At 35.2% G+C, this 25390-nt stretch overlaps 1 protein-coding gene across 1 annotated transcript in view; it reads left to right on the plus strand.

Moving 5' to 3' along the window:
• Positions 1–17966: 17966 nt before the first annotated feature.
• LOC150109872 (calcium-independent phospholipase A2-gamma-like) overlaps positions 17967–25390 on the plus strand; it is a 119273-nt gene continuing 111849 nt past the window's right edge. Inside the window, exon 1 of the mRNA XM_090415522.1 lies at positions 17967–18193. Within this exon, the coding sequence (XP_090271648.1) occupies positions 18093–18193 (101 nt within the window). The 5' untranslated portion in view covers positions 17967–18092. The remainder of the gene's footprint in view (positions 18194–25390) is intronic.

Genomic DNA, 25390 nt, shown 5'->3' on the forward strand with positions numbered 1-25390 from the left:
TGGACGCGTTTGCATTTTCAAAAATGTAATCATCAACGTTCACTTCATGGAGTGTAAAGAATTTTATACGCCAGGGAGAAGATTAATTTCTTTTACATCTGATATAGAAATTGAGGCAGTGTTAAAATTTTTATGTTCTTGCAGTAATTAAAGTCTGGAAACTCTGACGTTGCAACATATTAGATTTCGACGGACATTTGTTTACTGCTTTTATATTTATTCCATGATATTGCACTGAACTGGTCAGATAAATCTTTTTTTCGCTATTTGTTACTTAATTAAGAAACAGTGTGTAGCCACACCATGATATCGATATGGGTCACGAAGTGAAGCCCTTTATCCACTTGTATCTCTATATATTTGGTTTCTGGTTGCTATAGAATAAGGGTGACAAATATGATCGCTTGGCCCTCCCGGGAATTCCTCTTTTTGTAAATAACATTGCAATAATCTGCGTTGACATTCATTCGCCATTTCTTTTGTTTTCAGTTCTTAGAATGTGTTAATTTTTTCCAGTTTGTAATCCAGATTGGAGGAAGCTTATCATTATAGGAAATTATTTATGCGTGTGTCACAAACTTGTTCGGAGTCCTGGATGATTGCTTTCCTCAACTCAGTTAACATCTCGTTCAAAGTAGTTGCTAAAACTGTAACTTTGCTGGATTCGGTTGGACTCTGTAGTTCGGATTTTTCTGCTGGTTTGATTCCACCTCCGCATAGGAGGCGCATGCTTGTGAAGTTTGGTGCCATGAGGGTGGGGAATGAGCTTTGCTTGGGGTGTCCGTTCAGTTGTTGAGAGGTGGAGGGATTCTGGTTTTCATATGATGGTTTTTGGGAGGCCAAATATTGCTTGCACCCTCTATAGTTGCGTATTACGTTGGCTCTATTTTTGTTTTTTGCCCCGAAAACGTTGCCTTAGTTTTAATCCCATTTAACTCTGAAAAAACTAAACACTCATCGCAGTATTCCTCATCTCACAAGAAAGCAACGGTGAGACATATTTCCTTAAGGGATAAAAACATTAAAATGCAGTCGAATCTAAAATGTTTCCCTGTGGTTTATTTTGTTAGCGAAGAAAATAAAGCCACTCAGCGACGGTGAGTCTAAATCTTGTACGAGTATGATGGCAACAGCGAAGAAATGCGTCCAGAGACTTCTTTAAGACAATATTTGGGAGAAAACAGTTGTCAAAGAGTTTAGGACATTAGAAGAACAACAAGAGTCAATTAAAAAACCAAGACCAATGAAGTTTATGTTATTTTTCTTTGGCTCTTGATGAGTTCACAGATGTTCCCAATAGATAGCTGGTATTCCTCCGAGGAGTCAATGCTGAGTTCGAAGTGACTAAAGAAGAATTAGCATTTGAACAACCCTAGGCGAAAACCTGGGGATGTGCAAAGAAGTTGAGAAAACACTAGTTCGGTACAATCTGGATTGAAAACGGCTTTGTGATACAACTAATGGCGGTAAAAATATGTGTGGTGTAGAAAAAGGCTTAGTTGGACAAATTTACGAATTTATAAAAATCCAGGCTGTTTGAAGCCTGTGATTATTCATTGTATTGTTCATTAGCAGATTCAAAAAAAAAAAAAAAAAAAAAAAAAAAAAAAAAAAAAACAGCACATTCCTTGCCTTCTTTTAACCACAAATATAAATATAAAAAAAATGAATATTGATACAAAATTGGAAATGTAAATGCTAATCAGTACTTGGAAGCTGCATGTAATATAAGCATTGTATGCAATGCAGCATGCAGAAATAAATCGTTCTTCTAATAAATGAAGTCGAAATCCTAACTTCAGTAACTAACTCTCCCATATTCACTTGTTTGGTCTCACTGAAACAGGCTATATATATTCTACGATTCTTTCTTCCTTAAATTTAAAATTTTGCTTTTCTTCTTTTAGAGGATGTCCGTTCAAGTCAACCACCACCTTACCGCAGTGTTGCCTGTTTTCACTAACGGTGACGTTGAGACTCGGGTGAGTATTGTCGCCACAAATGCATACCTTCCTAGTTGAAGGAAACTCATAGGTAGTAGATGACTTTCAATCGCCCGATGAAATCCCACCGCATTGCTTACTGGGATCACGAAGTGGTTCTCACCATATCTGGTTCCCAAAGGTTTCCGGATTTGCTCCCCTTTCTTCCTACATGTGGAAGATGAGCCTCCTAAATATGCTGAAATGGAGGAATCACGAACAGCCTCCATTTTAGGATACAAGAATGAAATGGGTTTCGCAGGCCCACTGCTAGATAGTACATCGGACCAAACACAGCAACACAATGGGCTAATGCATTAGGATTCTTCCAATCAGCTGGAAAATAATCCTGCAGCCAATTTACTCTACCGTGTTGTGCCTGAAGGTTTGGGAAGGTTTGCACGATTTGGTGAGGTATCTCGTTGACTGGACGAACCGACCTGTTTGCTTCCTAGTGGAATCAAGAATGCTACAACTTATAGAGATGAGGTTTCGGATCCCTATGTTCGTCTTTATGCGAATGTAATAGGAGAGACATTTATCCTGCAAGACGATAATGCTAGTTCTCATCAAGCGAAGCACGTGAAGCAGTATAACCAATATACTGTATAAACCTTTCAGCATATATTAAATGAAAAATGTAACGTTATTGCTAATTTAAAATTTTATATAAAACCAACGGAAGCTCTTCTTACTCGATTAAAAAAAAAAAAAAAAAGGTGAGATTCAGTTGATGAAAAATCATCTCCTTCTGTAGTACAGTATCAGATATGTTATTGATTTTATTATTCGTATATAAGAAAACGGAATGTGAATATATTATGCAATTTTTTTTTATTTCCGTAACATTAGATCAAGAAATGATATCATAACGATAAATACACAAAATTTTAACGAGATAAATTTATTATATAATTTATTTTCATTTTATTAGTCATTTCGTTAAAAAAATTTAAAAAAACTTATTTTTTAAATTTTAAATTAAAAATGAAGTTTTTATAATTTCACGAAAATTCCGCATTCTAGAAAATTTTACACTCTGGAATTTCGCTAAAATTTTACGCCTTAATGTTACGTCTACATTTAAATAATATGCTTGTAATTCATTTGAGAGATAATAAATTGTTTAAACTGACTTCAAAAATTTATTTCGTTTTTATGCTTTAAATAGACTTATTTATGAAATTACACTTTGATAATAAAGTTTTATCATCTTTTCAACGGTAATGTAACGCATTCATTCGAATACGACGACCTAAAGAACTGCTTTAAAAATCGTGTAGTCGTTGTATTATTATATTTAGCATTTATTTGTTGTCTTTATTTCGAATAATACGAGCACTGATTCTTGTTAAAGAGACACCTTTGCATCACGTCCATGCATAAAACCACCTCACACATCAGTAATCATATCGATCCAGTCACCCTTTGGTAGCTTCATATATTGCAGCGCCCGTTAAAGCTCTGCCGCTTCTGTCCAAAAGACGGTTGAGAGAATTTTTAGTCTGGCAAGGTACAAGTTTCAATACTCAGGTAGGCTTTTGCGTTTTGCATGGGTTTATTTACTTAATGGTCATAAAACGTGTGAGACCAATAAAGTATCGCCTATTAATTTCTTCTTTTTTTTCCCTTTCCAGTTCGCATCATTCATTTAAGCCTAATTTGATTAGGACTTCCAATTAACTACATGGTACGAGATATTTCCACTTATTCAGTTCGATAATAATAACAATAATAATAATAATAATAATAATAATAATAATAATAATAATAATAATAATAATAATAATAATAATAATAAATGAATTTTTATATATTCACTTGTTTCCTCTTCGTAAATGTTTATCATGAGAGTGTAAATTTAGAAAAGCATACCAAAATTATAAATTCCCTTTAATTTAAAAAAAATAATAATAATAAAAATTCGAACATGTAAAGAATTCCGTAGGATCTAGAATCTAGATCAAGTAAAAAGAATGCGTACTCCAGCAAGAGAACTTTTATTTATTTGCAGGAAATAACTTGCCAGTTGTGGCTGGACGTGCGGATGCATTTCCATTGAATAGAACCAAGTACGCTCGGAAAAGATCCATCCAAACTTCGAGCTGCATCCAAAAACTTGATTTTGTTTGTTTACAATTATTTCTTTTGATTCTGCAGTAATTGTTTACTGTCACATGACAAAATTCTGACAACACGAATTTTTTTTTTTTTTTTTTTTTTTAAATTTTAAATCGTACCTCCAGGTCTTGAGAACACATCGATAACTTCCTTTCCTCCTTCTAACCACTTATCCGTAAACACAAGCACGACACTGTCGTGTCATAGTTCTTGAGACATCTCGTGTGGGTTTGTGTGTGTGGGCATACGCACAAACCGGCCTGGTTGGCCGAGTGGTTAGCGCAGTATTTCCCATTTTTTGGATCATGCCCCACCTCAACGCCTCAAAGATTTTGATGTCCCCCCCCCTCGCCGACAATGGTAACTGTTTTGAGTATATCAGTGAGGAGGTGACGAATGCAACATCATTTTCTAATTGCCCCCAAAATATTCAAATTGCCCCCCCCCCCCTTTGTGGGGCGTACGCCCTACGTTGAGAAACTGTTCTAGACAGTTGGGATGATGGCAATATCACGATGACTTCATGGCTGACTTTTATTTTATTTATTTATTTTTTCTGAGACAGGCATATATGATACAAGATATATTGAGTATGACAGCTTGTAAAGGTGATAGAGAGAATGTGCGTTGCGCTAGGAGCACAAGTTTAGTATAATCTGAGGGTACCATGTGAATTAAGTAGTAGTAGGGAAGACGTTGAGACGAGTATAACGGAGTGGAGTAGTGTCCTCTCGTGATGAGTCCTTGGACTCCTTGAAGGTGTTACGTAGTAATAATTTTTTTTTGACAAAGTTTATTATTATTTTCACATACAGATTATTTACAAATATACAACTGAAGTGTTACTATTACATTTTTGTTCACTACACATATTCAGTACCTAATGTTAAGTGGATATCTCATTTAAATGTGTATAAATAACAATATTAACAATGCATTTTATATTTTTTCCTATATATGTTTACGATGATTCATTAATGTGTTAAGGGAGAGAAAACTTTCATATTAACAATATTGGATGTGGAATAATTTTCTATAAATACACACATAATTCTTTTCTGCATTTTGTCATTTTCATATTTACAGTTTCTTTTTTTTTTTTTTGTTATCAGTAGGGAATGCTGAATGAATTCATTTCACTTTTTAACTCTGCTATTTTTTTTAATCAATAATAATAATAATAGCGGAATTTCTGCGGTCTTCCTCGAAGCTCTACAGAGCTCATCTGAGGAAAATAATAAGATGGCGTAGTTTCGTGGGATTTTTTTTTTTTTTTTCAATACCCGTCGAAAGATTTCACTGTTTTTTTCTGGTTAACATGTAAAGGCTAGTACCAGGGTCCACAGACTAACACTACTTTGAGCACGATTTAACTTTTTTTTTTGCAAGGAGGGGGGGGGTTGGATTTGGATCTGGCGTGTTTTTGTCCTTGTAATGGTGTTTTAGAGGAATTCGTTATAGGTGTGTGTGGGGGAGAAAGAGAGAGAGAGAGAGATTTCCTTCTACTTTTCAGTCTCGCTATAATATTTATATAACGCCTGTTTCAGCTCTCTGTAGATTCGTAGGTTTCTGTCGTCGAATAGCAGTTTGTTTATCATGTCAGGTATGTAGAAGTTTCGTGAGGCTTTTCTGTAGTGATTATTATATTTATATGTTTCTTGAGTGTGATTTTGTTATCTGATGTGTTGTTCTGGTTACTCTGCAGGTTGGACTGAAGTAATGTTTTAACATGCCTGTGTAGTGGCATAAGTGTTTCACCTTAAATATTTTGTGTTCTGTCCTTGCTGCCCGTATAAGTGCCCAGAATATCAGTTTTACCATTTTATTTTGCAACGATTGTAATCTGTTAGGTTTGTAGTCTGCACAAAATACGTAGGATGTAATTGCGTATGTTAAAATGTTTTCGCATAATGCTTTATAGATTAGTATTTTTATTTGTATCTGAGCAATGTCTTTTAATCGATATAGTTTGCTTGCTATTATCCTAAGCTTGGTGTGTAGGTAGTTTGTATGGCTATTCCAACTTTGATCAGCATCGAAGTGCAGTCCATGATAACGTGTTGGCTTCAACTGTGTGATGGTTGTGGTTTAAGGATCGGCGCTTTGTGTATATAGGAGAATGGATGTTGGATAGTGAGATAGTTGGATAGAGATGATTTTTCAGGGCTTATATATATATATATAAACCCTGAGGGAAAGGTGGAATAAGCTCTGATCACTATTCTTAATATTCACCCTTATTGCAAAGCCCATCTCCTTGAGGAGATGGTGATCAGAGCTTATTCCACCTTTACCACGAGTTACCTTGACTTGCACTACTTTGTGGGTCAGCTAGACTTGCACTACTTTGTGGGTCAGCTAGACTTGCACTACGTGCAGGCGTAAACTTGACTTATTTGTCTGTTTGCTTACTTGGGAAATGGAGTAAAACCAGGTTTAAAATAGCTTGGTATCTTTAACACACACACACACACATATATATATATATATATTATACAATAATGTTATAATATATTATTTTAATTATATAATAAAAATACTAATAATAATAATAAAGAAATAAATGGAATAAAATAAAAACTGTTATGTTGCCAGGTTAATTCATCCGTTAACTCTTGAATGCACAGTATATTGCATGTATATATTTACGAAAAACTGGTAAACTAGTTGGTTTACCACTTTTTCGGTTGTAAACCCAAAATCCATTGGTTTTTAAAAGTATTAACGTATATATATATATATTTTTTTTTAATTGGAATTTCAAATTACGTCAGATTGGTTTATTTCTATACATAATTTTTAGCAAAATGATTTTATATAATCGTTAACAGAGATATACACTAGTTTGTATTGAATGGATTTATGATTTTCTTGACGACTGGCAGCTTGGCAATTTTGGTTTATCATCGCACTCTCTAATGATATTATTATTGTTGAGTCCTGAAGTCAGCAAGTGAAAAATGAATCTCATTGCTCAGTGCCACTTTAGGTCTCCAATGAATTTCATTAAAAATGAAATAATTTGAATTAACGTGAAAAAAAAAAAAAAAAAACGTTTAGTCTCTGTAGCTGGGTTTGCAACAGTGGATCAACATCTAGCTGATATAACTCATATTAATATTCTGTAGACTAACAGCCTTTCGCGGCGGGGGTATATACTCAAAACAATTAGGGGGATCTTTTGGTTTTCTTGTAAATTATAAAGTTATAAAAATAATTTACAAATGTAACACAATTTGTAATAAATATCGATTATTTAAACAATATCTCATCAATTACACCTTATCCACAAGTAAGAAATATTTATTCATGTATAAAGTACCCAAGTTATAATTATTTGCAGAAATTTATAATTATCTGACACTAAATATCCTCTAATTGTTTTGAGCAGTTGTATATATGATACTGATGATTGATGCAACGGATATATTACTAGGCTATATGACATAATTAAAGACATTTAAGATAAAGATAAAGTTCTTAGTGAAGTAAAAAGTGCTAAACTAGCTAATACTACAGTTATATTTTACCGTGAAAATCTTATTACCGAAATGGAAAACTTTTAATAGTATGGATTGATAACCAAACTGGTTGGCATGTTCCCTTTAGCCAAGCAATTCAGATAAATTTTTCGTTTCGTATGAAAGTAAATGAATGCTTTATTTACTTCATTTGCGCACATACATGACTACTTAAAAACGCTATCAAACCATTACATGCATTTCCAAGATGCCTTGGCGACCAAGGCGAAATATCGGCTGATAATCTAATTGGCTAAGTATTTAGTTAATTATTAATTACAGACGTGCTTTCTCCATTAAACATTAACACGAGTGATAATCAGTACAAACCATACAAATTAGTGATCTTGCAATTAAAAAAAAAAAAAAAAAAGGTGAAAATTTCTGTCATCCTTAATCACTTGGACGGCCTTGACGTCTTTACAATATTATAGCCAATGGGATCATTTTAAACTCCGAATAACGGACTCTTGAGGTAAATATCACTGAATTAGATTAAACATGAAGTGAAAAAAATACTTTTTTTTTCTTTTTTTTTTTTTTAGCAAACTTAACAGTGGTTGAATTATAGTCCACTTACTTTATATTAATCCTTCACTAATTTAAAAACAATTCAATGTTGTTTATAGGCAATGGCCTTCAGTGGTACTTTTATCGCAGGCATCACCATGGTTTCCATTGGTCTCTTTTTGATGCTTATAGGAATTCTTTTCTACTGTTTCACCAAGCCAGTCCTTTATATCCAAGGGGAGCACTATGATAGAATGTTGTCCGCAATTCCCCCTGATCCTCGCCATCTAGACTTACAACGACAAGAGTCAACACAAATGAAAAGAGGATTTTTCTTTCGTCACTAGTAAAACGCTAAAGTCATTTTTAATAGGTAAAGTAATGAAATATTTATTGTTAATTTTTAGCCAGTCATAAATGTGTCTTTAAAAAAAAAAGTACAAGTACCATTGTTTTAATGCTGGTATTTTACCACGATTCAAATAAAATCCTGCTAAAGTTTTCTATTCGTGTATTATTATTATTATTATTATTATTATTATTATTATTATTATTATTATTATTATTATTTTAATGCATGACACCTCCTAGGACATCAAGAAGTTATCTTAAGAGGGCGCTCCATTCTATACAACTTGCCATCTATACTACACATTCTTCTGTCTACATACAGCGTTATCTGTTATCTACACACAAGACCATCAACCTGATGCGCCTGTAAATTTCGTGTGTACTTGGCCATGCTCCTGTATGCGGTATGAAAAACCTGAGTTAACGGAAGAAAAAATCCTTTTACTCCCTTATGAGATCGGTTAACTCACCTTCAAATGAGAATGCATTAAACTGTCCACATAATGGCATCTTTCACAATGGCTCTTTCAAACTGCATCAGCTCCCTTCTCGCACCCATTTTACTCAGACACAGTTGCATTGATATCGTCACATGGAGAATCGAATTTAGATCTTTTCCAATCGAATCCAGCCGTTTATAGTTATCATCTGTTCACGGTTTGAGCAATATGAATGAACAGTTTAATGAGAAAAAAATTCCAGTTGTATTAAACTATTCCCTGTTCCACTCTCATACCTATCATACCATTCTATTCTCATTTCATGTGCATTTCCCTAAAATTATTACCGGTTGTTCAAATTCCATATTAATGAGTATTACCATTCTTACCTCTTTCCCCCCCCCCCTCAATCCATCCAAGGTAAAAACGTTACAGGTTCTATTCTATACAGCTTACCATCTATACTACACATTCTTCTATCTACATACTTAATACACATGATTTCTGCTTCTTTTCTTCTTGCCTAGGCATGGCATTAATGTGCTATAGGTCTTGTTGCCTTTCGTGTGTAGATCTACATACACACGAAAACTTTTTACATATACATATATATGTAGAAAGTTTTTTACCTTGGGTATGCTATACGTTAAAGATACCAAGCAGTTTTATAAATTTGGTTTTAATTTTTTTTTCCCAAGTAAGCAAACATGCAAGTAAATCAAGTTTGCACCCGAAGTATTTTCATGTCTGAGGCAACTCGTGGTAAATGTGGAATAAGCCCTGATCACTTTCCTTCGTATCTCCCATAATGCAGAGCACATCTCCTTGCGGATATGTATGATGCTATGCATTAAGGGAAGGGCCACGAGCTAGACTGGTTCCCTGTTTAAGTGCGGGGTTACCTCTCCAAAAACTAGTGAAATCCTCCGGATCACTTAATAATGAGCGACTCGCAGGATCAAAAACTCAGCTTTGTTCCCCTCAGTAACAGGTTCACTCTGTCACTGAGAAGAACTCTCTGCGTTGGCTCTACCCCGCAGCAGGCTCACCCCACCACCGAGCAGAGCCACTCATATTTCATCTGGAGGGGGGAGGTAATAGCAACAGATGTGCCTCATCAGTTAACTTCATGGGCTACAGCATTGCCATTCATCCCCCCCACACACACACAGAGGACCTGGATGACTGCAACAACCGAGCCGCAGTTCAAATTTCATATTGCCATTCATCACCCAAGCTTCCAACCGGTTTCGACCTTTATTGAAGTCTCATTAGTGGGAGCCAGATCCTGAGATGCCAAGGTTGAAGTAATGCAGAACGTATAAATTTTACCTATACAAGTTGCTTTGACCTTATTAAATAAAAATCTCAAGATGAGAGAAAGATGTAGAAAGTTTTTTTTTTTTTACCTTGGGTATACTATATTAAAGATGCCAAGCAATTTTATAAACTTGGTTTTAATCCTTTTTTCCCAAGTAAGCAAACAAGAAAGTAAGTCAAGTTTGCCTCAGCCCTGAAGTATTTTCAGGGCTGAGACAACTCGCGGTAAAGGTGGAATAAACACGAGTTTTCTCACTCCTGAAAATACTTCAGGCTGAAACTTGACTTTCTTGTTTGCTTACTTGGGAAAAAAGATTAAAATCAAGTTTATAAAATTGCTTGGGTGACTGGTTGGCTGGAGAGTGGAAACGCTAACTGAGTGGTTAGCGTATCCACTCTCCAGCCAGTTGAGGATTCAAATCCCCAATGTCATGGGCGTTTGTGATTATCTTTCACTTTCATCCAGACAAATACACTCTCCCAAGATAAAGTGGGTAACCATGGGAGAAGTAGACTCAACCCTCCCACAATAGCAGAGGCCTTTACCCAGCAGCAAGGAAGTTACAGGCTGAAATGCATTCATTCATTCATACACTGCTTACAAAGAAGTCAACAGACACCCTATGAACAAGGTGCATCACGCCATATAATGAGTACTTGTTTGTAGCCGGTATAAATTGGAAGAATATAATGCTCTCAAGTCAATGCACCGGTGTCTGGGTGAAATGGGTGCTAGATGGAGTTTGAAAGAGGCATTGAGATAGGATGCCATGTTGTAGTAGGCCTGGTTGGCAAATTGTTGACAAATTGAGTCATTCCAGATTAATAATCAGTGATACCATACTGAAATGGAAACACATGGTGTCAACTGCAAGTGCGACCTGCAGCGGATAACTCACCACTCTCTCTTACCGAACGTGACCGTAGTCTGCTACGAAGGATAATATATAAAAATCCTGCCTCGTCGGCCGACACGTTGTGTATATTCGTGTTCCAGGCATTAGCTAGAACATTAATCTACACAAAAACATTCAGAGCCGAGGCTCACAACATGGCTTTCCATGGTAGGTCAGCATATGCATGCCATTATCCAGACCAACATGCAGGATCGTCTTCAGTGGTGCAAAGAGTGTGCACAGTGAGACGTGGAAGCTTGGTAAGCTTTGTTTTGGAGCGACGAATCACTACACTCTTTACTGAACAGATGGACAAGTATTGGGTGTGGTGGATACCCGGTGACTGTTTCTTACCAAAGTCGATTACTCCAACTATGAAATTCGAAGGAGGCGATGTTATGGTATAATCCTGTTTTCGCCTCGGCCCTCTGTTTGTGGTGCTAGGAACATTTAACTCCGAGAGATATTTGAACTTTCTGGACAATGCAATGCTTCCTACTTTGTGGCGTTTCTACAAAACTAACCATTGTTTCTTTCAACAAGATAAAGCACCATGTCATAAGGTTGTTGCTGTAACTGATGGGACCTCATAAAGGTCTGGGTAGTGGCCCTTCCCATAATGCATAACATTATACATGTTCGTAAGAATACATGTGTTGCATTATGGGTACTAAGACAATTGATGTGAAGTCATTAGACTCCATATACAGGTAATCCAGTCATGAAGTGACTTCAAGCGCAAACTTTGTTGGATAAAAAGATGAAACCGAGAATGCAATTTCTTGGCATTTTTAATTTATAGTATAACCAAGTGAAAAAACTTTCAACATACTTCTTTGTGATAATTTAATTTGCGAGAGCCTATCAAATGCAGAACGCATTTGTTATTCCATGACTGTTTTTATCAGGTTCTCTCCCCCCCCCCCAAAAAAAAATCCCCTTCTCAAATACTTACCAGTGATTTTTCAGTTTTCGAAATTATAAAGTTTGAGCGCGGTTAGTAGTTGAAAGGGGGATCAATCGTTCAATGCTGTTGGCACACTCTCCCTCGATGAGTCTTTGGACTTCCTGGAGGTGTCACATAATAATAATAATAATAATAATAATAATAATAATAATAATAATAATAATAATAATAGTAACAAAAATAATCAGGAGGTAGCTATATCAAACTTTGGAATTCAACTCAGTAAACATCAAGCTGACAACATACCTCAGAATGTTTTGACAGATGGGCAGTGGAAAATGAAGTCAGGGATATTGAAACATATGAACTCCATAAATGACCGTATAAGACTACCAGTATTAAAAGCTTTACAACAATCTAAGCTAAAACAACTCCTCTTAGACGCAAATGCTCTAATTGAAACCATCACAACGAACAGTATAAAAGAAACAAATCAGCTCCTATACAGCACAGCCTATATCATTTCAGTGAAGCTTGGTTGCAAACCGAAAGAGCAAAACCCGAGGATCAAACAATCTGCACCATAGAAAATCCGGTTAGAACGAAAGGTCAACAGGATTCGAGCTGATCTAAGCCACTTAAAGGGTTTTAAAGAAGGACGGTTGAAAAATAATAACATCAAAAACAAACTGATTAACATATATTATTTGGCCAACAAAACAATTGCTGAAGTTACCGAAGAGCTAAAACAAAGAATTACAGCGACTGCACAGAAAATTAAAAGGTATGAAGCAAGAATAAACCAATATGTACAAAATATGCAATTTCGACAGAACCAACGTCAATTCTTTCAGTCTCCGCAGAGAAATACAAATGCACTATTATTCACCCGGAAAAGAAGAAACACTCAAATTTTGGAAGTCAGTCTGGGATAATCCTATAGAACACGATAAAGATGCTTCATGGATTAAGGAAATAGAATCAGAAATGAAACAAAAACAAATGCAAAATGTCATTATCACTAAAGAAATGGTCAGTGCTCAAGCTGGAAAATTAAAAAACTGGAGTGCACCTGACAAAGACGAATTACATGGATTTTGGTTAAAACATCTAACCAGTCTACATGATCGAATATCAGAACAATTTAATTATTTGTTGCAGTCAGGCTCAGTGGAAGACTGGATGATATCTGGGCGCACTTTTCTCTCGATGAAAGATAATGATAAGGGTGCAGACCCAAGTAACTATCGTCCAATAACATGCCTACCAACTATGCTTAAGCTGTTCACTGCAATCATAACAAATTCCATATACCACTACTTATCAGATAATCAGATTTATCCGATTGAACAAAAAGGCAATTTTCAAAAATCTTTCGGAACAAAAGACCAGATCCTTATTAATAAAATGATTCTCAGAAACACAAAAAGACGAAAAACTAATTTAAACATGGCATGGATACACTACAAGAAAGCATTCGATTCCCTCCCGCACTCCTGAATCCTAAAATCATTAAAAATATTTGGAATTAGCAAAAACATATGTTCCTTTCTGGCTGCTGTTATGAAATCATGGAAAACAACTTTAATAGTAAATAATGAACGATTTGGAGATATTAGCATTAAACGTGGAATTTTCCAAGATGATTTCTTGTTACCGTTGCTCTTCAATATTTCTTTGATGCCTTTGTCTATGATTCTGAAGAAAACAAAACTTGGATATGAAATTCCCAAATGTAATATTAAAATTTTCCATCTCTTGTATGTGGATCACTTGAAGTTATATGGAAAATCAGCCCAGCAAATAGATTCTTTATCGAACACAGTTTGTATTTTCAGTGAGGACATCAAAATGGAATTTGATTTTGATAAATGCGCAATTTTATCTATTAAACGAAAAAAAATTAATAACACTTGCAATTTTAATTTTGTTCAAGAGAAATATATAAAAGCAATTTCACCTGACGAACAGTACAAATACCTAGGTATATTAGAAGCCACTGATAATCTCCACTCGAAAGTTAAACAACAGGCAGCATCAGAATGCATTAAAAGGGTTAGAAATATTCTGAAAACAAAACTAAAAGGATTAAACACAAATAGAACAATGAATTCTTGAGTTATACCAGTGATCCGATACACAGCTGGCATAATAAATTGGACAAAAGAAGACCTGGACAAACTAGACTGCAAAACTAGAAAACTAATGACTATGCATCATGCATTACATCCACGAAGTGATGTTGACCGGATGTACCTACCGAGGAGAATAGGTGGACGGGGGTCCGCTGCAAGTGAGACCGACTGTGGAAGAAGAAGAAACTGGCTTAAGAAATTACATCGACAATAGCTCTGAGCTAATGCTTCAAGCAATTACACAAGAGGATCTTCTGAAAGCAACAGGGAAACAAATCCGATTACAAAAAGTAACAACAAAATATCCGATATGTGCACTGGAAAAATAAACCCTTGCATGGCCAATTTCTTCGAGATACTGAGGACAAAATTCACGTGAACAAGCCATGGCAATGGCTACAACATGGATACATTAAAAAAGAAATTGAAGGATTTATTCTAGCAACTCAAGAACAGGCATTACAAACTAATGCAATCAAAGCAAAAATTTTCAACATCAATAATAACAGCAACTGCAGATAATGCGATCAGAAAGATGAGACTGCAGAACATCTAATCAGTGCCTGCAGCAAAATAGCTCAAACTGACTATAAATACCGCCATGATCAAGTAGCCAAAATAGTTCATTGGCATTATGCAAAAAATATGGCTTTCCTACTTCTGATAATTGGTGGCAGCATAAAATAGAGACTGTATCGGAAAACGAAACAGCAAAAATTCTGTAGGACTTTCGAGTACAAACTGATCGGCATTTAGAACACAATAGATCTGACATCGCAATTATCGAACATCGACAGGTTTGGATTATCGATATCGCAGTACCCAGAGCTAACAACATTAACAAGAAAGAACTGGAAAAAATTACTAAATCTGGCAATCGAAGTTGGCCGACTGTGGCTTAAACACACCAAAGTCATCCCAATAGTTATCGGTGCACTTGGTGCAACTTCAAAGAAGCTGTCTAACTATTTACAGCAATTAAAAATGATTGAAGTGACTCCATATTACCTACAAAAAACAGCATTACTTAGAACAGTCCATATTTTACGACGCTACCTGACGGACTATTCTTAGATTCTTGGGTAGAATCTGAATTGTTCTGAATCACCAGTCATATTTTTATTTATATGATATCTTGTTTTGACTGTGCATCAATTATGTGAATAATAATAATAATAATAATAATAATAATAATAATAATAATTATTATTATTATTATTATTAGTTCTACTCTGTACATTATCATTACATTATTTTATCATTGCATTACTTCTGCTAATTTTTGCGAGATGTCAAAAATCACGGTATTGAAAGGTTTCTTTACCACATTCTTACACAATTTTCTGTCTGATCACATTTTCATTTCTGATGTTATTAATTTCAAATTACTGCACAATAACAAAAGGTTTCTTTTATTTTTAATTATTATTTATTTATTTATTTATTATTATTATTATTATTATGTGACACCTAACTGGAGTCCTATGACTCATTGAAGGAGAATGTGCCAACAGCATCGAACGATTGATTCCCTTTCAACTGTAGTCCGACCACATAAGCGAGAGCTGTCGTTGGCAGACTGCCAAGAAGAGTCAATTCATGTTGAAGGGGAGAATGAAATAAAGCGATGTACGAATTGGTCACCAAAACGCCAAATCGCGTGCTTTATACGTAAAATTTTCCAACTGTTATGCAAGGAAAATATTTAGCACTTTAAAAACTACAATGATCATAAAAGAGAAGTTAATTTTCCTACGTGTAATAATAAACACTCATCCCACAATACGGATTGATTACTCTGTTACCAGAATGGATTCTCCTTCTTTTGACATGTGCAGAAGTGTCGAAGGGTCTCGTATCTGTGGGCGTACTACAAGGGCCGGTGGAAGTGGACATGCAGAGCATGCGGTGCATCGATCACATACAAATTTTAAAGAAGTTCTAAAAACGTCAAAATAACTGAGTGAAGAGGTGGATGTAGACAAAAATTTAAAACTGGTACGGAAGTTCGACGACGAAAGAACACACGACAATTTGACCACAAGCATCATGACGAAACGCCACAATCGCCAGAAGATAAATTTAGAATGAATGTGTTTTATACTCTTCTAGACGTTGCGATGTGTACGTTAATAGAACGTTTTGAACAACTAAAAACATATTATGATAATTTCAATTTATTGTATAGATTACTACAAATTATTAACGAAGATTTACGAAAAATTTGTGACGATTTAGAGATTCTCTTGAAGGATTGCGACAATAAAAACGTAAATGCAATAGAACTATATGACGAGTTATGTGCTTTCTGGGATATTTTTCGGATGGATAATTTAAATATTCAAAAGCCCTTTCGATATTCTTAATTTTATCGTGTCCAATAATTTATCTTTCCCTAACTTTTCAATTGCTTTAAGAATACTATTAACCTTAACTGTTAGTGTAGCAAGTGGTGAACGTTCCTTTTCCAAGTTGAAATTAATTAAAACCTACTTAAGAACAAGTATGTCACAAAAAAGGCTTGTTAGTTTGGCGTTAATAGCTATTGTAAATGATATATGTGCGGAATTAGACGTTAAGACCATTATTTCTAATTTTGTGAATATGAAATCAAAAACCTTAAAATTTTAATAAAAAAATTTCAAGTATATTTATGTAATTTAATTTATTTTCTGTTATTCTGTCAAGATGTTCATTTTTTGAATGCTTATATTAAATGTTCTAATTATTTCTGAATTCTTTTCTTATTTTCTCATCTATCTTGGGTTCTTTTAATTTCCTAAAAGATAATTCTACTTATAACAATTATTACAAGTTACTAAGAATTTAGTAACTTGTAAAATGGAAGAATTTTTTAAACTTTAGTTCAAATAAATTTTAACTTTAATTAAAATTCATTTTAATTTTGTTAGCGATTCGGGTCGGTGAGAAGGCTATAATCCCTGTATCATTATATTCAACGATTAAAGTGAAGTGGCTTTATCAAAATTTGCTTTCACTTTTGAGAATTTTTTGAATATACGGGTTTTTAACGATTATCCTGCCTAGTCAACACTCCCGGTTCGTTACATTTAGCGAACCAACGTGTGGCTGTTCTGTCAAAATTTATTTAAGAAATTTCAAATAATTAAAATTTTTATTATCGTAAAATACACTCCCGGATCGTTACAGGGGCGCTTAGATAGAAATTGCATGCCGGCGTCAAAACCCTAGCGCCGGCTCTGCGTACTACACTAACCGTGCTCAAACTTGCTCAACCTTTTACGTGTGATATTAGTAGCAGAGGCTCTACCAATCGACCAACCTTTGCTGGCAAAGGTTGGTCGATTGATATACTCGGCGTTGATCTCACGCTGGGCGATGAAATTCATTTTTCACCTTAAAGACAGTCAGAAACATCTAAGCCCACTCCAGGATTCGAATCCGCAGCTTGTTGGTTGGAGAGCGGGTATGTTAAAAACTGGGCCAATCCAGGCTCACAAAACTTATCGTTTTTAGCCGCTCTCTGATTATCTCAGTATCTCCCACACTTGCTACCCAGTTCTGTCCGCTGTTTGTTTTTGAGGTGGAATTAAATTCTGCAAGTGGTTTACTTATTTTCATAAAAGGAAAAGCATTCTTTTCATTCTTGGTTTGTTTGTCAGTGTGCCAACATTTATAGCTTAAAATGTGCGACCTTCTCAAAACACATTTTCTTGGCAATTGCGCAGTGACGTCAGTAAGGCGCTGTGCAAAACATCACGTGATAAGTCGTACGATGAAACAGCTGATGACGGAATTGGAAAAATAGTAACAAACACCTGGGTTACATATGAATTGGCAATGTTGTCACAGCAGGGAATTGTTTTGTATCGCAAAAGTATATTATGACATTTTTGGAACCATCAATAACTTTCTTTAGAATCAAATATGCGTTGTGTATATCGTACTCTGCCGAAAAAATTATCTTTTGGCATTTTAGCTCAAAATTCCGAAGTTCGAGCTCGAATAGGCTTAACACGATGCAGGAGGTTAGTATTTTGTATGTTTCATTATCATTCTTGCTTACTAAATAACATTCAGTTAAAATATATTCATTCCTGCTAAATACCACTACAAGTGTTTATTCTATGAGAATTAAAGCAGTGCCGTTCTTTCAAGCTTTGTCGAATTAGGGTGAAAAGTGTTTTATGACTTACAACAGTTTTAGTAGTTGGAAGGGGACCAATCGTTCGATGCTGTTGACACACTCTCCCTCGATGAGTCTTTGGACTCCCTGGAGGTGTCAAATAATAATAATAATAATTCATTATTTTAATCACTATAATCTCCATTATTAATGATAATTTTTTTCTATGCTAGCTATTAATATGCTGTGAAAGTCAAACATAGTGAAGCTTTTGATGCCCATATAAATAAGATTTAAAAATCGTACCTGAGATTTTTCTGATCATTTTTATTAAAAGAACCATGAACAGTTTCAGTCTAAAATAATTTTCTTGAAATTTAACAATAGTTGATGTAGAAAGACTCAAGTTAGGAATCATAAGACATGGAAACAACTAACATATACAAATGAGTTGTACTAATAATGGCTAATTTATAATGGTGCAAAAAGTGGTAACATAATTGACAAATTTAGAGTGTAAACATTACTCGTTCATTGTCAGCATGTTTACTTATTTTCATATCTCAGATGGGAAATAAAGGATTTTTTTTTTTTCTGATTATGGAAATCACTAACGTTTGTTAAGAGGGGAAAAAGTGAAAAGAAACATTTGTTGCAGAAATGGAACAGATGATACTTTCAAAAGGTATCTTTTGTGTATTATATAGGAAAATAATACAACACTTGTACCTAATCAAAGTGCTAATTAACTTACATGGTGCAAATTCATATTTAGATAATACATTGTAATGAGAAGACCATATAGTTAATCAGAATTGCTGGAGAAATTAAATAAGTGAAAGATGAGACAGAGAAACAAAATATGCCATTCACAAAGAATTTTTGTAATGTAGCTTCAAATTATAATTGTAATTTGCAATTGAATTATTGAATATTTTATAGATTTTATTTTTTATCATGTTTTATTATGTTGTACCCCTCTTCACAAATTTTGTGCCAAATGTAGCATTACCTTATTTTATGCCACTTTCTTTATTAATTAGATATTTCACTCATAAATAATACCCTAAGTAAATAATTCTAAGATTTCAGGATATGCTTTTTTTATGTGAATCTCAGTTATGAAAAAAAAGAAAAGTAAATGATTTTTTTCATAATTGAACTCATAGGTGTTTAGAGATCATGTTAGAGACTTCCAGACATCATGCATAATTAATCCTTGGTTCCTGTTAAGAGGAGTAGCGTGAATGAATTGCTTCAGTAAATTCTTTGATAAATTGTGGCAAGAAGTTAATAGCACATTATGGCTGCATTCTATTCCATGTTGTGGTTTATGGAAGAGATGTGTTTTATTTCCATTTCACCCCACCCTAACCTTAGAGTTTCTGCTAATCTGATCTATAAATGTAAATATGTCTAGGTAATCAAAAGGTGGAATTTCTTTAAAAATTGAAAAAAATATCCATATGGATGCTACTCCATGAAATCCCTTTGCTATCCTTCACAGATGTTTGACATTATTATACTTTATTCATCCCTAATGGTTATCCTAAAGGAGGCTGTCTACATGAGTTAGTTGATCATGATTAATTAACTAGTTCTTTTTTTTATTTATGTTGCTATAAAGCTATTGTATTATGCCTGAAAATTGCATGTGTTCCGCTGTCCAATTTTTCACATTTTTCTTTGAGGCAAAACCTGAAAACTCAGGTTTTGCTTTGAGGCCACCACTTCCAAGATATTCTTTAAGCTGCCTCTTTAACCTGCCATGATCTTCTTCTTTGCAGTTTCATATACTTTTTCTGCACTTGTGGTCACCTTCCATATTAACTACATGATCATTCTCATCTGCCAGGGAGTAGCATGAATATTTCTACTGCTCTGATTAGAGATGCTATCACTACGTTGAACACTTGCCTTTCTCATTCACCCTGCCACATGCTGTATTAAGTAATTTGCTAAGCAAGTTGACAAATTTTCTTCCCTTACTTTGAGTTTTCTAAAAATTTCTTATAATTTTTCTTATCATTTTCAGTTTTTAGAAAACCCACACATACAGGGAGATACTTACACAAACAATCACACCATCATCCTTCTCAACAATATGGCATTTTAAAAACACTAACCCATAGAGCGAGAGCAATCTGTTCCAATGACAATGCTCTTGCTGCTGAACTGGCTCATTTATGCCACACCTTCTTGGCCAATGGCTATAATCCACATAAGATAAACAAAATACTAAACGCTCCTAAGAAACCTCTCCCACCATCCACCACAGAGAACTACAACAAAACAGTCACCATTCCATACATTAAAGGCACATCTGAAAAGATTTCAAGAATTCTCAATAAACATAAACTATGCACTACATTCAGACCATGTAGCAAATGAGCAACCCTTATCCGCTCACCCAAGGACAGCATTCCCCCTTTATCACATCCAGGAGTCTACCAAGTACCCTGCTCATGTAATCAAGTCTACTACGGTCAAACAGGAAGAACTGTGAACATCCGCATCAGCGAACACAAAAGATGCGTCCGGAATTATCACTATGGCAAGTCGGGCCTAGCAGACCATGCTCTGGATACCCCTGCATGCAGGATCAACTGAAAAAAACACAAAAGTACTACACAGAAGCTCTTACAAGTCAGAGAGATTGTTCTTAGAGGCGACAGAAACCCTGAAACATACTCCAAATCTCAACAAATATGGCTGTATTAACTTGCCTAAGATCTAGGAGACAGTCATCTTAAGAAAAAATTAGTACTTTTTTTTTTTCTTCTCTCAGATAGAGGGTGCCAAAAATCAGGACTCTAGTCTTTGTGTTGCTGCTACAATTTTGTTTAACTAGTCCATTGATTACACCATGTTGTTATAGTCTCACATGTTGTGACAAACTGTGTTTTTGTGCTCTGAAGATGCTGGTTATAACACCAGCGAAATATCAGCAATAAGTTAATAAATTAATTATTTAGTTAGTTTCTGTGTTCTAATATATACCGTTAAAAAATAAACAACATTTTCCAAACATTGATTGGGTAGAAGAGAAATCTTATGATAAGAAAGAAGAGGAATTTATTGAATTGTTGCGAGACAACTTTCTCAAGCAACATGTGAAAGAAGGAACTTCAGGTCAAAGAGTGTTGGATTTGCTCATAGCATAAGAAGGGGTCTCTGTTAAGAATATGACTATTTTTCCGATTAGAACAAGTTACACGCTGAAATACAAAGCTAGAAATTATGATCAACTTAGGACAATACTGCTGACTTGGATCAGGTGATGGTTGACAGACAGATATCAAAAAGTGGTGATGTATTGTGGAGTGTGAATCTGAGAGATTTAAGGAAACCAGTGGTGTACCTTAGGGTCCTCAGTCCTTTGGCCATTATTGTTCAATCTGTATGTTAATAGCATCAAGCAGGATATAACATCAAATGTGCAATTGTTTGCCCATGATGATGCAAGGATAGGCAGGGCAATCAGGGATGCTACTGATATTCAGCACTTACAAAATGATTTGAATAGGCTGGAAATTTGGGCAAACAAAAATGGTTGCCAGTTTAATGTTAGTAAGTGTGAAGTTATGCAATTTAGTGTGATTAGATTTTCAGTGGCATGTTATATTAGCAAAGTTATGCTACAAGAAACTGAGGAGGAAAGAGATCTTGGCATATTGGATAGGAATTTGAAGTTCTATGGTCACATATCAAAAGTTGCAAATACAACTCAGAGGATGATTGCAATGTTTGAAGCAAATCTTGATATGTAAGGATAAGGAAGTTATTTTGCCTCTTTATAAGGCTTTGATAAGACCACCCCTGCATTACTGTGTGCAGATTTGGTCTCCCAGAGTCCAAGGGGATAAAGAAGCTGTGGAAATAGTGCAAAGAAGAGTTACACAGACTATATCCAGCTTATGGGGTTTAGGCTATGAGGACAAATTGCGAGGATTACAGACTCTGGTTAACATGAGAAAGAAGATATGATAGAGGTCTATAAACTTTTGAGTGGGTATTATAAGATAGCATCTGATGAAATTTTTTGTTATATGGAAGGTGGTGAGAGAACATAGGGGGGGGGGACATCCATGCTAGTTAAGTTTGTTCACAGTCAAGAAAGGAATAGTCCAGTCATGCACTGCAGTGAGTGAGTGAAATAGTTTGCCTTTAGAGCAGTGAGTGCACTAGTGTGAATGAATTTAAGGGAAGGTATGATAGCTGGTTTGGGCGATTTATAGCCTCCCTTGATATGTCCTTGACCCCCCCCCCCCTGGAGGTTTCATGTAATAATAACTTTGAGATATTTTAATTTAAAAAATGAATAATATAATAAGAAGGAAGACACGCTATTGTTTATGACATTAGAATATTTGTGGCTGTGCAAAAGTGGAGATGTAAGAGATGGTAGTTTTTAAGAAATGATGTAAAGAGGAGGCAGACAAGATGAGATATTTGGTTCATGTAGCAACCAACAGTGATTGTGTTGGATTTATCATTTCATTAGGGGATGTTATTGTGAATAAGCTGTTTAATCTGAGTCTGGCTGGAAAGTGACCACCTGGGTGGTGACCCACCATGTGAGGAAACGATATATTGTATGTAGTGCTGGTGTTTCTGGAAAGGTGAGAATGTAGTTTGGAGTACTAGTGTGGGATGAGTTATGTGAAAAGGAGATCAGTATTGCACAAGCATGTTCAAGATCTTTTTAACAGTAAGAAGTTAAATAGATGTATCATGGATGAATGATGAAATTAAAATGCAGTCTGGAAGATGGAGGCAGTAATGGTGCAGTTACATGAGGAGAAAGCAAATATCAGGCTAGCAATGAACTTGGAAAGCAAAAGTTCTGCATTATCTGCAAATATTCAGTCAGTTCAAGAAAGATCCTAGAGTCTTCTTTTATATATGTCTACTAGATAGGTAATAGGTAACCACCTTGGAGGATATAGTTGAGATGTTGAACAGTTCATCAAAGTATTTCATCCTTGAAAGTGTAATATCATGCAGTACTTGAGCGAGAAGAAACTGGAGAAAGGACTAGTAGTAACTGAGCAGGAGGTATAAGAAAAATTGAGTAAACTGGATGTTAACAAGATAGCAGGACTCAATTAACATGTTATTATCATTATATGGGTATCTGTGGAGTCAGATGACTCATTGTGGGAGACTCACATAACTATCAGAGCCCTCACAGCTAATTCTGGCAATTCAGTACACTCTCCAAAATGTGGTTGAGTCATAGTTTTGTGTGGGTTTTTTTTTTTAAACATCCAAGTAATCCTGTTATTTTACCAAACATCAGAATACACCCTGAACCTCAACTCTCTGTTCACCATTACCCCCAAGTCTCTAGCCTCATCAATTTCCTGCAGTCCAGTACCATCAATGATACCCAGTATGTAACCTTTTCATGCTGTAAGGTGCATTACCTTACATTTTACAGCATTGAATTGATAACCATTGTCCTTTGCCCATACTGCTAATTTATTCATATCATCCTGTGAGATATCTACTCCATCTTTATCAACTGTTGCCCTCCCTAGTTTTGCATGATTGACAAATAACTGCATATTCCCGCTTCAGATCTTGTGCTATATCATTAATGTACAAATTAAAGAGCAGTGCCCCTAGTACAGACCCCTGAGCCATTCCACTAGTCACCCTGATTCTCTTAGATTCCACTCCACCATATACTACTCTGTCAACCATTCCCCTGTCCATACTAACAGCTTCATATCCATTCCCATTGCTTTAACTTTTGGAATAGTTTTCCATGTGATATTCTGTCAGATGCCTTTGCAAAATCCAGGAGTATCATGGTTTTTATCCTTTCAACCTTATCTAATTCTGCTATCATTCTATTATAAAATGTCAGTCAATTACTAACTTTTACAATGCCATGCTGCCTGCCATAGAGTATTCCTATCTACCCAATACTAGATTTTACCTTTAAACAACTTGTCCACTTCATCTGCCACTCCTGAGATATTAATTGGTCTGTAATGTGTTACTTCCATCTTGGAGCCACCTTTATGTAATGGAACTATCTTACCCTCTTTCCACTGCCTTGAAACCTTCACAGAGCTAATACTTAGATTGAACAACTTGATCAGAAGCCCTGCCAGTCTGCATAGCATACTGGTGACATGCCATCCAGTCCCACTGCTGTATTAACATCGATTTTTTTTTTTTTTTTTTTTTTTTTTTAATATGCTGAGCTCTTTCTGTTCATTTATCTCAATTCTGCAATCTCTGTCATTAGAAACCACAAAATCTCTATCCAGATGATACAGCTTTACAAAGAGATCACTTAGCAACTCAAGGATTTTATTCCAAAATCCTTCAAATGAAGTCCATGAGGTATATAAAAATTGTTTCATCCATCAATTTCACTCCATACATCTATAAATTACACATACCATTCGTCTTGCACAATCTTCTCATTGCCTTATACCAATTATGTCCCTTCTGAATTCAGTCCTATCATACCAAGCAGCAGATTTGTGATGTTTACTTTCTCACTCTTTTTTTTTTGCTCCTGTTAGTAACACTTTCATACTTTCTCTCATTGCATATTTCTTGCTTTTCAAATCATTCTTGCCAGCCAAAACAATGATTTGAAATGTGTGCTTATTCCTTCTGCAAATTGACGGCTTTACTAACACCCTTGATCACCAGATGATTTACAGCAATGTTCCAGAGAGTTAACATTAGCATTCACATACTTATTTGACATCAAGCCTTGCAACAGGACATGTCTCCTAGATGTGAGAAGGGTACTACAAAAATTATTCAACTAGGGAAGGAGTGACAAGACTTGAGCCTTCATAGTATGGTCCAATATGTATTCTGGAATTATAGTTAAAGGGTTAGAGAGGTTGGTGAATGTTACATTAGCTCATGATTTAATCGAAAATAGGATTCTCTGTGATAGCCAGTATAGGTCTGTTAAGAGGAAGTTGTGTTTTAGCAATATAGACCTTTGATTGATTGTCACATGATTGGTTAGTTATTTAAATGGAATGGATAAATTAGATAGTAGGTTAGTGAGTTGGATAGATGTTTGTTTTTTACACACATACATGCACATACAGATACA

The sequence above is a fragment of the Typopeltis vanoorti genome, chromosome 1 (assembly GCF_054136105.1).
Source record: "Typopeltis vanoorti isolate ZY-2024b chromosome 1, IOZ_Tvanoo_1.0, whole genome shotgun sequence".
NCBI lineage: Eukaryota > Metazoa > Arthropoda > Arachnida > Uropygi > Thelyphonidae > Typopeltis > Typopeltis vanoorti.